General features: G+C 38.5%; 2 protein-coding genes across 6 annotated transcripts in view; both read left to right on the top strand.

The window, feature by feature from the left end:
• The window catches only part of LOC122645704, a 47,234-nt gene that overhangs the window by 7,530 nt on the left and 23,631 nt on the right, over window positions 1–16,073 (top strand). For 4 of the 5 annotated variants that reach the window (XM_043839038.1, XM_043839039.1, XM_043839037.1 and 1 more), the window contains exon 1: window positions 10,151–11,047. In XM_043839038.1, coding sequence (XP_043694973.1) covers window positions 10,686–11,047 — 362 coding nt within the window. In that variant the 5' untranslated portion in view covers window positions 10,151–10,685. Of the gene's footprint in view, window positions 1–10,150; window positions 11,048–16,073 lie in introns of those variants that run through there. The other variant, XM_043839041.1, reaches the window with a different exon arrangement.
• On the top strand, window positions 3,347–4,450 carry LOC122645706 (ribonucleoside-diphosphate reductase small chain-like). The gene has a single exon (XM_043839042.1). It carries the CDS (start codon window positions 3,413–3,415, stop codon window positions 4,406–4,408), a length of 996 nt encoding a protein of 331 aa, XP_043694977.1. The 5' UTR covers window positions 3,347–3,412; the 3' UTR covers window positions 4,409–4,450.

Genomic DNA, 16,073 nt, shown 5'->3' with positions numbered 1-16,073 from the left:
TTGGATCACCATCAGTAAAATTCAAAGGAATCAGCCCCAAAAGGTATGGATTTTATCCATTCTCTTGACCAAAATTGATTTTTAGGTTTTTGGTTCTATCTCTCTCTCTCTCTCTCTGTTTTTCCCAATTTAACTCTTCCAGAACTTCTATGAATTATGCACTTCACGGATATAGGAGATAAACTCACTTTCCACTTTTGCAGTTTTTTCTTGTTTGGTGATGTTGGTGGTGATTATTTCAATTGCTAATATCTTGGAGTAACTTTTCTTTTCTTTGATTATTTCCTTGAACTTCACCATATGTAATATGTTAATATTTTCAATGTGTTATTTAAATTTTGTCCTGTAAACCTTTACAAGTGCTCATGAATGGGGCAAGTGACAATTGATCGACCATATTGCTCTCATAGGTAGAAGAGAAAAAGAGAGAGAAAGATTAAATATGAATGCATCAACAAAAGAGGTACTGAAGATGCACCTGTTTTGAATTGAACATCATTCAATTAAAAGCAAGATCTAAGCAGTAAAAAACCACTTTTGGAGAAAGTTGCTGGGAATATATATGACACCAAGTGAGCAGAGAGGGAATGCTTGAGGTCTGTATTCTTCTGGGTTTTGGTATGGTGAGTGCATTCAAATAATGGGGATCGATCAAAAGACTTTTTCCTGTTTTTATTTCTCTGATTTGCTGCTTTATCTTTCTTTTAACTTCTAACTCTTCAATAATTCAGTGTAAAGTGTAAGATTGTTAGATTTTTAAATCTCCTGAGCTGTAAAAGCACTAAAGTAACTCATCTTGTACTGTAATTTTGTATCTTTCTTCTCAGCACTAAAGATCTTCCTGGCTTATACTTGATGGGTCTTTAGCTCAAATTGGTAGAGCACTTGGAACATTAGCATGTTCCAAGGGGATGGTGGTTCGAATCCACCAAAGCCATTTTTATTCAAATGTTCATAGCATAGTCAGATATGTCACTAATCTACACAAGAACCCAATTTTAATTGCATCTTTGAAATTTGACATAATTTTATAATTACTTTGGTTATGCTAATGAAATATTTTAATTTTATGCTAAGGTTGATAAGAGAAGAAAATGATTTTACAAGTATTTTTTGGTATAATTTAAAAGAAAATGGCATTATTGTAATTAATTTCGAATTTGAAAGAAGAGATTATTACAAACACCATTTTCGTTCTGAAAGGCGTTCTTGAGACAGTTATCAAACGTTCATTTTAGGTCTCAGAACGCCGTTCCAGACTAGAAACGCCAAAGAACGTTTTTAGTCAAGAACAGACGTTCTTTCTTCAAACCGTTACCAAACGCAGCCTTAGACCATCAAAACTTGAACTCATCCTTTGTTCTTGGGTAACCCATGGAGAGCTTCACAGTATATTTTGATCTAAATGCAGTTTGGTACTGAACTCATATCCTTACTTTCTACTTTCATCAATTTAAGCAATTTATTTTATTTCATGCCAATGTATGTATCAATTACAGGTATGGTTCGTAATCTTGAGATCAGATCGGCTAATTCGCCTGGATCGGTTCGTATAGGCCGTGACCAATCCCGAGTTATGAACGACCCTATCCTGGTTTTGTGGATTGGCAACTGGTTCGGGTTGCGCAGTTGGATTACCCAATCTGATCCAATACATGTGAATCCCAAAAAATTATTCGCCATGACTCTGAATTTCAGCTTTTGAGAACAAAGTCTGAAAAGGGTTTCTTTTAAAAAAAAAAGAGCTTTTATTCATCTTCGTCCGTGAACTCCAGCAGATTTCAGCTACATTAAAGCTCAGCAAAGAGAACTTCTCATATCGTCCGTGAATCCCAGAGCATGGTTCGGATACATCACGCAAACCTCCATTAAAGCTCCATTTGTGGATCGGCAACTGGGAGAAAATGGTTTGGAATCGTTCCTGCAACCTCTATTAAAGCTCTATTAAAGCTGCATCTCTATTCTCTGCAACCTCCATTAAACCTCAGGTAGTTCCTTCTTCAAGGTTTAAATTGACATTATCCCTAAGTTCATGCTGATGAACTTTGGATTAAAGCTGCATTTCTGTTCTAATCTCCATTGAAGTTGCATCTTGTGCTTCTTCTTTGTCAGAGGAAACAACCATGAGAAGTTGTCCACGAGTCCACCATAGAAGCCAATGAAGCGATTGCGCAAGAGAAAGGGGAATCCTTGAGGATAAGGCTGCTACAAGGGTCAGGTTAGGCTTTTTCAAAACACCAGTCCAACCTTTTGTCCCCTTAGCTGGGCTTAGGCCTGGCCCGACCTTGACTCAGAGCCTCAAAAATCCAACTTTATCTCACTCTTAGGGCCCGGTTGACTCTTATTGGGCCTGACAGCATGAATACTGATTTGGGCCTTCTAAATTGGTTAAACCGTCAGATTTGTTGGTTGATTAGAACTTGTTAACTCAAATAAAAGATTTATTGATTACAAATGAAAAAAAATATTGGCACTCAAACATCTACTTAAAAGACCTAAGCACTTCATGCCCACATTTGGGATTAGAAATTCGTATAAAACATCAAAAGCTTTGAGATATCATATCAGAATTCAACAAGAATAGTTGAAATTGAAATTAAAAGCCATTGGACAATGAACACCCATGATATAGTTCCTTCCACAATGGAAGATGCAATATGAATTTCTAGGCCAACTCTTTTAGGAAGTGGGAAAGGAGATGCAAGAGCTAGGCCAGGCCGGGGAGAAGATGAAGAAAGAAGAAAAAAAAGAAGAAAATAGAGTTGGGCTGGGACGGGCCGGACTCAGCCCAAGGCCATATTGGTATTGACACAGGTCATCTCGCATTGATGAAATGATACGAATCAGGGGTAAAACTGTCAAAAATCCTATTATGTAAGAACATAGGGGCAAAATTATCCGATATGGCTGAACGGTATTAGTTTGGCCGACACCCAGTCCTATACCATGCACTAAATCCGTGGATGAAGTGCGTAACACCTGGTTCCATCCTGGATTACCACGTGGAAGGACTCTTATGGTGGAAGGTCTCACGACTCACACAGTCACACCTATACATACTAATGCTTATCATTTCTTCTATCCTGCTCCTTATTAAAAGACAATTCTACCCTTCACCAATCAAAACAAAAGGCATAAGGGTGTTTTGGTCTTTTTAAACCATTCAAACGAAAGTTTCATTTGATTCTCCCGCAAGCTTCGACCCCTGAAAATTTTCGAATCCCTCCCTCCCTCCCTTTTCAAGTTCATTCTCTCGCAAGCTTTCTCTCAATTAAATTCAAATCACCCGCCCACTGCTCCTTATAAAACCAGACCACAACACCTCCCATCTCTGCAACTCAAATTTAAGCCCCCAAAAAAACCCTAGTCTCCATTACCCTCTCTAAATCTTATCTGGTCCCTGTAACCAAAAATGCCTTCAATCCCTGAAGAACCCCTTTTGGCCCCAAACGCAGATCGATTCTGTATGTTCCCAATCCAGTACCCTCAAATCTGGGAAATGTACAAGAAAGCCGAAGCCTCCTTCTGGACCGCAGAAGAAGTCGACCTCTCCCAAGATCTCCGTCACTGGAATGATACACTAACCGCAGACGAGAAACATTTCATCACTCATGTTCTCGCCTTCTTCGCTGCCTCAGACGGAATAGTCCTTGAAAACCTTGCCGGTCGGTTCATGAAGGAAGTCCAAGTCGCTGAAGCTCGTGCTTTCTACGGGTTTCAGATCGCAATCGAAAACATCCATTCCGAAATGTACAGTCTCTTACTTGAAACCTACATCAAGGATTCTTCAGAGAAAGATCACTTGTTTCGCGCAATTGAAACCATTCCTTGCGTGAAGAAGAAAGCCGAGTGGGCTCTCCGGTGGATCGACGGCTCAGAATCATTTGCAGAGCGTATAATAGCCTTTGCTTGTGTTGAAGGGATCTTCTTCTCGGGGAGCTTCTGTGCGATCTTTTGGCTCAAGAAACGAGGGTTGATGCCCGGCTTGACCTTCTCCAACGAGTTGATCTCGAGAGACGAAGGATTACATTGTGACTTCGCGTGTTTACTCTATGGGTTATTGAAGCAGAGACCGAGTGAGGAGCGAGTCAAGGGAATCGTCGCTGACGCGGTGGCCATCGAAAGAGAGTTTGTTTGTGACGCGCTGCCGTGCGCGTTGGTGGGTATGAATGGAGATCTCATGAGTCAGTATATTGAGTTTGTTGCTGATCGGCTGCTTGGCGCTCTAGGATATGGGAAGGTCTACAATGTTCAGAATCCATTTGATTGGATGGAGTTGATCTCATTGCAAGGGAAAACTAACTTTTTTGAGAAGAGGGTTGGTGATTATCAGAAAGCTTCTGTTATGTCGAGTTTGAATGGGAATGGTGGTGGGTCCCATGTGTTCAAGATGGATGAGGATTTCTGATCTAACGGTCCTGATTCTATGGTATTTCCTTTTTTTATATTTTAATATTACATTTGTTATTTCGTTTGTGTTTCGTTTAGTTTCTGTGTTTGTATAACTGTGTAAGGAAGTATGGTTGATTTTATAGTGATAGTAAATGAAATTTGGCCTTCTGATCCAATGGTGTAGATAAAAGGTACTCCACAACCTTGATGGTCAAATAATCCCACGGCTAGAATTGTTTGTGTTTGATCCATTGATGAGTTGTGGATCATTGAGTCAATCAAAAGTGTGTAACTTTGTCGAATGGTTGAGACTAGTTGAATTATGGTCATTTTGTGGCCAATCATAGGGTACTGACTACAAAGTACAAACATAAAATTCCATCTGAGCCAATTTTAATGGGAATATTCTCATCCTACTAAATCAAACTTCTAGAGACAAAGCAAAAAATGGTGTTAAGGAGAGAAAATAAGGCCCAGATTTGATGTGAAACCTTTGTTTTTTTTATATGGAAAGATTCCCCTCTCAATTCAGAAACATAACACTAATATGTTTTCGAAAAATGTTATTTTCAAGTTATAAGCAAGTACACATGATTCCTTAATTTGAATTTAAGAAGAGAAATAAATAAATTAATCATTGCATCATCATGATTTTTGTCGCATTATGATTTTTTTTTTCTTAGCATTCAAACATATATTTAGAGAATCTCTTTACTTTTTAGTGAAGAAACCACTTAATAAGTTTGGGAATGACAATTAAATGGGTATGAATACGTACGACAATTAAACTTGTCAGATTTCAATAATGCTTTTAAAAATTCCAGCATAATAAAATGTGCACGATAATAATTCAATATGTGTTTTAATACGGTTACATTGTAAACAAAAATATGGGAGTGTATTTACGATGTAATAAACATAGACCATCTAATAAACAATATAAAAGCACGTAAACAATGATTTTATGAAGAACAAACCTCAGAATTGAAATAAATACAATATATTCGTTCCAAAAAATAAAAAAAATACACAATATAAGATCCCTTATTCCGATTCAATGCAAAACTTTTGGTATGTACTATGCAAAGGATAAAAATCCTCTCCAATTCGCATCTCACGGAATGCGTTGCAATTCCACCGTGAATTATTGACACCTGGCCAATAAAGATCGTGTGGCTCATGTTAAATTGCCCCATGTGAATGAGTTGCCCATGAAGCGTATCTGGGTCATCAAATGCCCCGCCCGTTTGGGACAAATACTCAAAAGATCGTGAATCCCAAAATTCGCGCCTGCATTGTTCATCTTCCTCGCGAAGGATTTTACCTCTTCTCCCCTTGTGGTTGTTATCTTCGTTTTCTCCAAGGAGATTCTGCGCAGAAAATCTCTCATCTCCACCTCTGGTTTCAAGCTTCAAGCTTCAAGCTTCAGACGAATGATTTTCAGATTATCTTCCCGCCATTGGACTTTTTGTGGTTGCTATCTTCGTCTTCTCCGATTGTTTTGAAGAGAAAACCCAACCCCATCTCAGGCTTGTGATTCGTTGGTAACTCCATTTTAATCTATCTCTTTGTTTACGATTCTTTATAGATTAGGTATTAACATTCACCTCTCCCTTGTGAACTTAATAAAGATAACAGGGACTGGTTACATTAGGTATTAAGAAATCCAGAACAAAATCATACTAGAGTAGGTCTTCTTGAGATTTTTCACAATTGGCCACTGGAGATGTCGAAGAAATCAACCACACAAGCTTAAAACATCCAGAGGAGGTGTGAAGATCGTTCGTTCGTCTGAAGCTCGAGAAAGGGAAGATGAAATATGAAATTCGAGATTTGGGGATTTCTTCGCATGGGAGATTCACATCACGAGTAAATGACCCAGATACGCTTCATGGGCAAACTCTCAATTAAATGGGGCAATTTAATGTGAGTCGCTCGATCTTTATTGGCCAGATGTCAATCGCTTAGGGTGGAATTGCATCGCGCTCGACGAGATGCGAATTGGAGAGGACTTTTATCCCTATGTAAGATATAATATTTTTCAATTTCTTTAGATTTGAGTCTTGGATTTAGACTCGCCGATCGTCGGTGAACTCAAAACGGAATGAAGATGTATAAGAAGGAGGGTAGCCGCTAATTGTGTTTTGAGAGTTGCAATCGGGAAAAGGGCGAGGGATTTAGGGTTTTGTTTTGATTTTTAAATGTAACAAACCTAAGTAAAATGTATAATATGTTTAATATGTATAAAAATATGTATAATACGACACCTTTTATGAAATGTGTTTTTTTTTAATATAAGTGCATTTCTATGTGAAAATATATATATATATATATATATATATATATTTCAATTAAATGTTAGGATGTGCATATAATACACGTATTATATGAATATTTACTAATTCAGGAATCAATTGAGGGAAATAAAATTAACCCAAACCCGAATCCACATCCAAACCCGACCTATCACCATCCCTATTCCTAGGGTACGTGGAGCCCCTATCTTGGGTCACTCAACCAGCAAAGTTATCGTCCTTTTCCAACAATTGTGGGTATCCATTTCCCTGTTCCAGACTGTCATTTCCCACTTATATAAACAAAAGAATATAGAAGTACCACTTTGGTGCACTCCCACCACCACTCACACTGTCCAAGGAATCTATCTGTCCGTATTGTATAATCAAATTCCTCATAAAAGTTTAGGTCGTTATTTATGTTTCGAAATTATAACAAAATCCAAATTTCAGTCTAATGGCCAATGGTCCAATGTTTTGACGTATATTTTTTTTGGGTGAAAGAACGCTATCAGATAGCGTGGGGTACACAATCTTTGCGCTCAGACGTAAGGTTGCATAAAATAACAATTGTGCTTCAATAAAAATACAGAAATCCATTAGAACACGATGGTCATTTCACACAGCCCTGTGTCTAGATGCAAGGACTACACGCTGCACACGACCAGGTAGCGTTCTCTTTCCATTTTCTTTAAACAAATACTTAAGGGAAAAAGAACACTAACTGGTGGCGTAGTTTACATGGTTCTTGCACCTAGATATAAACCAATGTCTTTGTGCACAAAAAGATCATTAAATCCCCTATGAAATCGAAAATTGTATCCAAACCAATGCTTCTATGTATACTTTCATTGCTACCGTGCTGGTGCAGAGGCTACACGACCGATTAGTGTTCTCTTGCCCATTAATTAATTATGGATGGTTGAACATTATCCTAATGATCCAACCACTATGATTTTGTTATTGAAGAGAAAAACCAGCTCAAACTTGACACTTAGGCCAGATGAGCCACCCATCATGAATTGAAATCATACTTAGTGCACATTTGGTTTCAAACTAAATTTCTTGTTTGCCATACGTGTTTGGCTCTAAAATTTAGAGGTCAATTCTTAGAATTAGGTCAGAATCTATAGAATTGATTTTCATCTTTTAAGGTATATTCGGATTCAATCCTAATCCTCAAAGAATTATATTAAAACGTATCAGTCAAATCGGTTATGTCTTGGTCTGAGTGGGGATAGCATTTCTCTTCTAATGAAAATAATAATCCTAGTCACCATCTCTATATCTAGTTCACTATGCCAGTTTTGTCTATTCTTAAAATTGTAATCCTTATTAGCATCATGACAAAACTCTTTTTCTCCACCACTTTGCTTTTGTTTCTTATGTTTAACCATGAGAAGTAAAGGAAAAGCATAATAAACTAAAAGGAAAAAGAACATTGCCTCGTCACGTGGCCTTGTGCAAGAGCGCACAGGGCATCAACTAGGAGAATTCATTTTGTAAGGGACATGGTGGTCATTTCGGGGCTATGTATGCATAGTCATACTTGAAACCCTTGGATGAGGACAAACTCCCTTGAAATACCAACCCCCCAATGAGACGAATTTGTCAATGTACATAGTCCGCCGCGCAGGAATCCCTTCTCCAATAAAAAATATAGTGACATAATAATTGATTGGGGAAAGGACTTTGTTTGGGAGTGTGGCTTACAGCAACACTCTCATGAGTCTATCTCTCTCCTCTCCATATGAAAAGACACCTCTGCCCCCTTGTTGTGAAGAGAAGAGAAGAGAGCTAGATACATGGAAGTGCGGGCGTAGGCCACACTCCCAGAGAGAAAACTACTTCCCTAATTGATTTTTGTGTTTTTTTCTCTCTCCAAGTGCAATTTTCCTCCCCCCATCTTTATTTTTTGTGTGGATTTTCTCTAATTATGAATCATTGTGGTCTTTTCTCTTTGCATAAACCTAAGAATGTCAATTGGTACACATATACCCCATACCAATATTGTACCGATCGATTCGATATTATTCGGTATGATATCAATATAATATGATGTGTTTACCAAAAAAAAAAAAAAAAAATATAATATGATGTATTTTTTTTTTTTGGAGACAGGAGGGGTATTCGACTTTAGGCCGACTAAATCCCCCCGGCTCATACATGACCCCCACATCACGAACGAACCAGGAGCTTCTGGGCCCTAGTGAGCCTCCAGCGGTTGACCCCAAGAAATTATGCAGCGGTGAAGATTTGATCATAAGACCTCGTTTCCTGAGGTGGAATTATGATGTATTTTTAGTATTATGTCTGTATTGATACCGTACCGGCGACTCAATAAAGGTATCGGATATCGATACCATACCGAATTACGGTTTGAGATTGATAATTCAGCATGACAATGGTTTCGTTATTCGATACTCGGTACACTGACAGCGTTGCTGACACCATATAATCCCATTAACCGTCATAACGGTCGTTAGAAGACTATTGGGACAACTCGGTGGTGTCCTTTCCACTATTGGCGGTTGTAATTCATCCATTCCCCACTTGTCCTCATAAGAATTTAGAAAACCCAACCTTTTCTTTTTCTTTTCTCCTTTTGCCGGGGAAAGGGGCATTTCTGTAGTTTCTTTGAAAAGCAGTGGTATTTATGGAAGTTGAAGATGCAAAAAGCAGTAAACACTAACAGCAGTTTCCTCCGACATGGCCAGTCACTCAATCAGTTGCACAGAGCCAGAGATCGGAGAAAAAAAAAAAAAAAAAAAACAAAAGAAGAAAAGAGGAAAGAGAGAACGAAGCCCCAAAGCTTCATAACTCAGGTTGAGAAAAGAAAAGGATTGTGAAAAAGAAAAAAAAAAGTAGAGGTGGCTACTGGGTGGGGAGTTGTAATCCTAATCTCTCCACAATAATTGGCATCAAATGCTCGTTAGGATTCGCACTGTTGCTGAATTCCAAAATCTCTGACTTCAAGTATTTAAAACCCTCATAGCTTTTTGCTTCTCTGTTACCTGATTGGAGCTTTCAAGCATAAAGGACAGAGAAGGAGAGAGAGAGAAAGGCTAGAAGAGAGGAAAAGTTTGATAGAGATAGAGAGAGAAAAGGTGAGCTAATTAGGGTTTTCGGTGGAAAGTTGCACAGAAAGGGGAGGTTTCACTTCCCACCATTCTCTCTTCCACTATCTTACAAGTCTAAATCAGTGAGGGATTCGTAATTTGAAACGCGTTTTCTTAGGTAGAAGGAAGGGGTTTCGTTTGAGGTCTGATTTCTATCCGCATAGTCTCAGGTGGGGATTTCATTTGGTGAATCAGGGGGTTTGATGGTTTTGGTATGTGAGATTGAAGATGAAGTTTGTGAATGGTTTTAGGAGTTTCGTGGTTTGAATTCGACTTTTTGTTTTGGTGTGAAGAGGATTTGCTGTTTGAGGGTGTTGATGTTTTGCTTTTCGGGTCGATAAAGTTTAGTTGAGAAAGGGAGGTGGGTTTACTGGTTTAACGAGTTGTTGAGGTGGAAGGAAACTTTTATATTTCTTGTTCTTTGGTATGAACTAGGGCAGGTGGGATTCGGTTTTGGGATTTGGTGGGAATCTATTCTGGCATTTGGAGCATTTGGTTGCAATTCTTGGCTGCAGAAGGATTATTTGGAGGCTTTTCGGCTGGTACTGAGACTTAAATTTATAAATTTGGAACTTTTATGTGTTTGAAATATGATCATGCCATTTTCAGGTGTTTGAACTGAAAAAATATCCTAGCGAACTGTCTTTCAACTTTGGGTTGGTGTGGAGCACCAGTCAGTAACCTTGCATTTTTGAAAGGACATATGGGTTTTTGGATTGTTCCTGTTTGTGAAATCCGTGCAATGGTTGGTTAAGCAAGAAAATAATTCTTTTGATTGTTTTCAGGCTTTAGCACTGAAACATTGGAAGTTGTTATTTGGGCAGTTGTAACTTCAGGGTGTTGTGATATAGTAGAGGGTTTTGAGGCATTTCAGGTGAAAATGGAGGCTGATTCGAACATGGGCTTTCATCACGATGCATTTCTGGCCTCTGCTTTCAATAGGCATGCAATTTCATTTCAGTCCAGCACAATAACCAGCCCATCAGGGATGATTTCCTTGGGAAATTCTATTGGGATAAATGGTACACTCCCATTGGGATATTCTGATGGGATGAATAGTACATCTGGGATGATTCTGACTGGTAATTCTAGTATGATAAATAACAATCCTGGAATAACTGTGGCTGGGAATTCCTCTAGTTCTCTTCTTCTCGATTCGGGGGCAGGTCTCAAGCATGATACAGGGTTGGCTATTGAGTGGACCCCTGAAGAACAGTCGAAATTGGAGGAAGGCCTTAGAAAGTAGGTAGTTCACTTCATGTTTGTTTTATAACTGTTTCCTTTTCTCTTGTTAAATTATTAACTTGTGGAAGTTTTATTCCCAATTATGATGATAACTTGTTTGAAGAAAATATTTTTCTCCCTTGCTGTTTGTATTGGATGTTTTAGTGACTTTTCATTTGGTTGATGATGTCGAAGATCTGGCTATTATTTAATATACTGTAACCATTTTCTAGATTATGGTTGGCTGCTAGCCCTGTAATAGGAACATTCCTAATTTTTTCCGTTCTTGATACCTGTTAACAATGGTATAATCTAGAAAATGGTTAAAGAAGCGTAGTTGTTTCATGATGACTAATTTGATTATTGTTTTTTCTGTTCCCACATTTTTATTTTAAAATTTCTTTTGGTGTTGAATGTAGATAGTCTCATCATATTATACATTATTATTGACAAATTGTACTTTCTGTTACAGATTGTTGTGACTAAATTGTGTGTCTTCATCCATCAAGCTGATCCCCTTTGTTTGATTACCCCCCTTAAAAAAAAGCAGATTATTTTTGTTTCTGGAACTTCTGTCAGTGGTGCAGTATGTGTAAAGTTAATCAGCATCCATTCTCTGTGTTACTAATAATGGATGCATGGGAGATTTGTTCTCTTTATTGCAGGCTGTTTTAAGTACGTACATACTTCTGTCTCAGAAATTTCTGTACATAATATTGTCCCTGGTGACCTCTTTCTGGGGGTTGGTGTGTGTGGTGGAAAAAGGGGGCTAGATCCCATAATCTCAGAGGAACAATTCAGTAAAGCCTGAACTTAGTGAGAAAGAAAGATAAAATCTTCCTAGAAAACTGGCAGTGTTTAAAAAAGTGTCATCAGTATTAGTCTACTCTGTACGCGTCCTACAGAACTAAAGAATAACCCAGCTTTTGTAGCTTAAATCGTTTATAGTGAGCATTTTTATCCTTATTTCACATGAAGAACTAATGCGGATAATCAGAAAAGTGGGCTTATTTTAGTGGAAATAAGCCTTGGGTTGGGTTCTATACATGTTGGGCCTTTGGTCCCATAGGTCTTCATTGTAATAGACCACTTTAATGAGCCTATACTTGGCAGAAACTAGGACTACGAGCTTAGTCAAGTAGTATTAGTTTTGAGTCCAGATTTCATTCTAACTCTATGTTATGTTTTCAGGTTCCTATTTGAGTTGGAGTATCAAATACTAGTCTGTTTTGATTATTCCAAGTAGTAGTTTGAATTCCAAGTCAGTTTGGACTGTTAGAGATTCAGTTTATGAATTCTAAAGATAAGTGTAGTGGTCTATGGATTCATACATGGGTTTATGAAATATATCAGTTCACTTTTTCTGAAGTTTTGTTGCTATGGATTAAATAGTTGCTGTCGTGGATTCATACACAAATTTATGAAATATATCAGTAGAGCTGGCAGAGTACATCTAAGAACAAAACCTACTATGAAAAGAAGGTGAAGTTAAGAGGTTGCTAACTTTGTTGGACAGATGGACCCACAGTTGTTCCTTGATTGGATAGGTTCTCTAGAGGAATATTTTGATTGGTATGACTTGGCAGAGGAGAGGAAACTTAGATTTGTTTGTATGTGGTTGATTGGTCATGCCAAAGAAGGGTGGGGAATCAATGAAGCAAGGCTTAGGATTAGAAAACATGAGCCTAGGACTTGGGAAGAGATGAAGCAAGAGCTCAAGGATAAATTTCTACTGGAGAATTTCAAGAATAAGCTCTAAGATGAGCTGGATTCCCTTTGACAAGCTAGAAGGTTTAGTTGTCAAGTTGAGTAGTACCAAAAGCCTAGCAATAATAGTCTCAAAGAGACAATTAAATTCATTCTTAAAGAACCACCCAAGGTAGAAAAGAAGGAAAGATCTAAAGAGGAGGAGCCTGTTACTTTTAATGAGCCAGCAAAGGATAATCCAGATCCCCCACACAATTCCAATGTGGATCATAAACGTGATGAGGAGATAGCAATTGTAGACGAGCTTCAAAGTAAAGAATCTCCGTTTTGACTGAGTGATGCGAACCCGGGTCGGAATAACCCTTATTGGGTCGCTTGTTGGCCACCCAAGCAAGGAAACACTCAAGTCCAAAGTTAAGTGGCACAACAGTAAATAAAATCAATGTTTGCAAAGGGATGGCAAGTCTGTAAAATGGATTTAAGCAAGAGTGGCAGACTTGTAACTAATGGAAGTCAAGTGAATGGAATGCAACATATTAGTGAGAGGGGTAAACTAGGAAGAGGAGTAAAAGAGCTAGGGGCAGACCTAAAATGACCTTAGGAGAAGTGGTGAGGAAAGCCATGCATAGCTTAGGGCTTGTTTCAAATATGACCTCGAATAGAGCTGATTTGAGGGCAAGGATCCATGCGACCCTATTTAGTTGGGATAAGGCTGAGTCATTGTTGTTGTTGTAAACTAGGAAGAGGAGATAAAAAAAAAAAAAGACATAGGGTTATAAGAGAAAGGAAGGGGCAAACCGGGAAACTAATTTATAAATGGAGTTAGAAGCACAACTGTGAGGTTGTATTCAATCTTCGGTTAACAGAACCAGGCAGAAAACTCGGCAGCACTTCGAGTGGAAGAACTCCATCAAATAAGCTTGGATCTACCTGAAATTCGGGCTGGAGGATCGCAACTATCAGTCTTACTGAAAGAAACAAGTAGTCTCCTCAAACAGCAAACAAAACAAGAAGTCTGAAACTGAGTCCTGCGGTTACGTTATGTTCAGATCTGCAATTGAGATTTAATCACATGATGGAAGGGAGTTCTGGAACCAGGGATTGGGGGGTTTGGGTCGCTAAGGGAAGGGCTTTCTATGACCCAAACATGAGATAGAAAGGAAGAGGAAGGAGGGAGATCGAAGTTTAACCAGCTGGACTCCCAGTAACGTTAGGGCAGGGTACTGTACTGCTACCAAACTCAAAAGAGTGGCAGTACCCACAACATGTGTGGGCCATGGTGTGGGCCTTAGATTCTACTAGAAGATCTTTATATGCTGCTGGAATATTCTGTGGTGGCTATGTTAGCAAGTGTTGATGTATACATTGATGCTGCCCTTCCCTAATAGTTCGAGCTTTTAGGTGAAATGATAGTGAACATGGTATCAGAGCAGGTCAAGTGTTCAATTCCTGAGAAGTGTATCAGAAGGTTTTTCCCGACGTTTCTTCTCCCTCCGTGCCGTGTGTAGGAAATGCCGCATGAGCTCCACGTGCAAGGACCATGGGCTATTGGCTTGCAAGTGTGGGGGAGTGTTGATGTATACATTGATGCCTGCCCTGCCATAACAATTTGAGCTTTTAGGTAAAATGGTAGCAAACAGCAAGTTTCTGTTTTGTGTTAGGAGTGGTTTGTAATTTAAGTTGATAGATCTTTAATAGTTCCTATTTTCTAGTTGCTGTTTTGGGGACTTTCTATTTTGTAGGCTTTCTATATTCTTGTTGGTTGTCAAGGAGATCTCACTACATGAAGAGTTTCCTATTTTGAATGTAGCAATCACTTTCATAAATAAAGAGAGGAACATCAGCCTCTCACGTTTTGTGGTGTCTTTCAATGGGGCAACAGCTTTGGTGGTGAAACAAGTGCAACTTAAGGTGGTGAAGCCTTACCTAGGCTTTGGTGGTGAACCAAGCCATATCCTTTTTCTCTCCCTACCTTCTCATCTTTCTCTTTCTCCTTCATCTTCGACCTTACTGTTCTGTCAAAATCCAGCAACCTTATCCTCTATTATGGTCATCTGTAGGTAATATCTATTCCCTTATATGCCCTCTTTTATATCTATAATATACTTAATTGTTACTCACTGTTTCTGCAGGTTTATTTTCTGCTTTCCTCTCTCTTATGTTTTTCTGGTTTTACCCATTCTAACAACTTTGTAATATTGTTTCTCCCAATTTAGCCATCAGATAGGCTCAAACTTTAACCAAGTATTTCCTCTATTACTTTCTTAATCAGAACTGGAGGTCCATCTGACCTCTGGTTTGTGAGATCATTGTTTCTTTCTGTTTCTAAATTCTGTCTTCTTATAGTTTCTAATTCTGTTACCTACTGTTCCAGCAGATCCGACTAGTGGATCAGCTTGATCTTTGGTGGGCTTCAACAACCTAATTAGAGGACTGTTGGATTCTAATCTCAGCCCCATCCGACTGTTAAATTCTGAGTAATTCGAACACTTAGTATTCCGCCTCACTGTGATTCTGTCCTGTGGTTTGTTGTCTAGTAATCTGTCCTACAGGTTATTGTTCCTCATCAGGTTCTTTGGAACTATCCAATGTTTTCCCTTCACTGTAAACATTTCTATTTTGTCCTTTCTTTTCTTTATATTGAAGGTCAAACTTCCAGCCATCATCATGTCTTATTCAACAAAACCCTGGCTTAAGAGAGGATCCTGACTGTAGGAGTCTTCTCTTTGCCAGGCACTGGTTACAGGTTCTGGGATTCTTTACATGGCGCATAGTGAAGACAAAGATGAGCCAGTGGTTAAAGACTCTTTAGAGAAGGATCAATGATTAGAGATTTCTATTGATAAAAATAAAGATTGTTGATCCAGTAGATAAAGACGAAGTACTGAAAGTGTATTAATTCCATTGTGAGAAGAATGAGACCATGGCTGAGAAAGAATCATAGAATGATCACCATTGTCATGAAAAGTCAATATATTTCTACCATTGAAGAACTTAACGAATTCTTGATATCCCATCACTTCTTTGACAAGAAGGGTTTGAGAGTTGCTGATTTTATTCTTATTGTTCGATAGAAACTGGAATTTTATTTCAGATTAAAGGTTTGATCGTGTGGTTCTAATTCTATGTCACTTAAAAACTCGAGGACAAGTTTTTTCAACAAGGGGGGCATTGATGCAGATAAATCAGTAAAGTGGTTTATTTTACTGGAAATAACCCATTGTTGGGTTCTGTACATGTTGGGCCTCTGGTCCAATTGGTTTTCATTGTAATAGGACATTTTAATGAGCTTATAATATGGTTAGAAGCTAAGACTACCGGATTAGTCAAGTAGGAT

This window comes from Telopea speciosissima, chromosome 11 (genome assembly GCF_018873765.1).
Source record: "Telopea speciosissima isolate NSW1024214 ecotype Mountain lineage chromosome 11, Tspe_v1, whole genome shotgun sequence".
In the NCBI taxonomy this organism is placed as follows: Eukaryota; Viridiplantae; Streptophyta; class Magnoliopsida; order Proteales; family Proteaceae; genus Telopea; species Telopea speciosissima.
The sequence above is the reverse complement of the archived record's forward strand: the minus strand, read 5'-3'. Positions and strand labels throughout refer to the sequence as shown.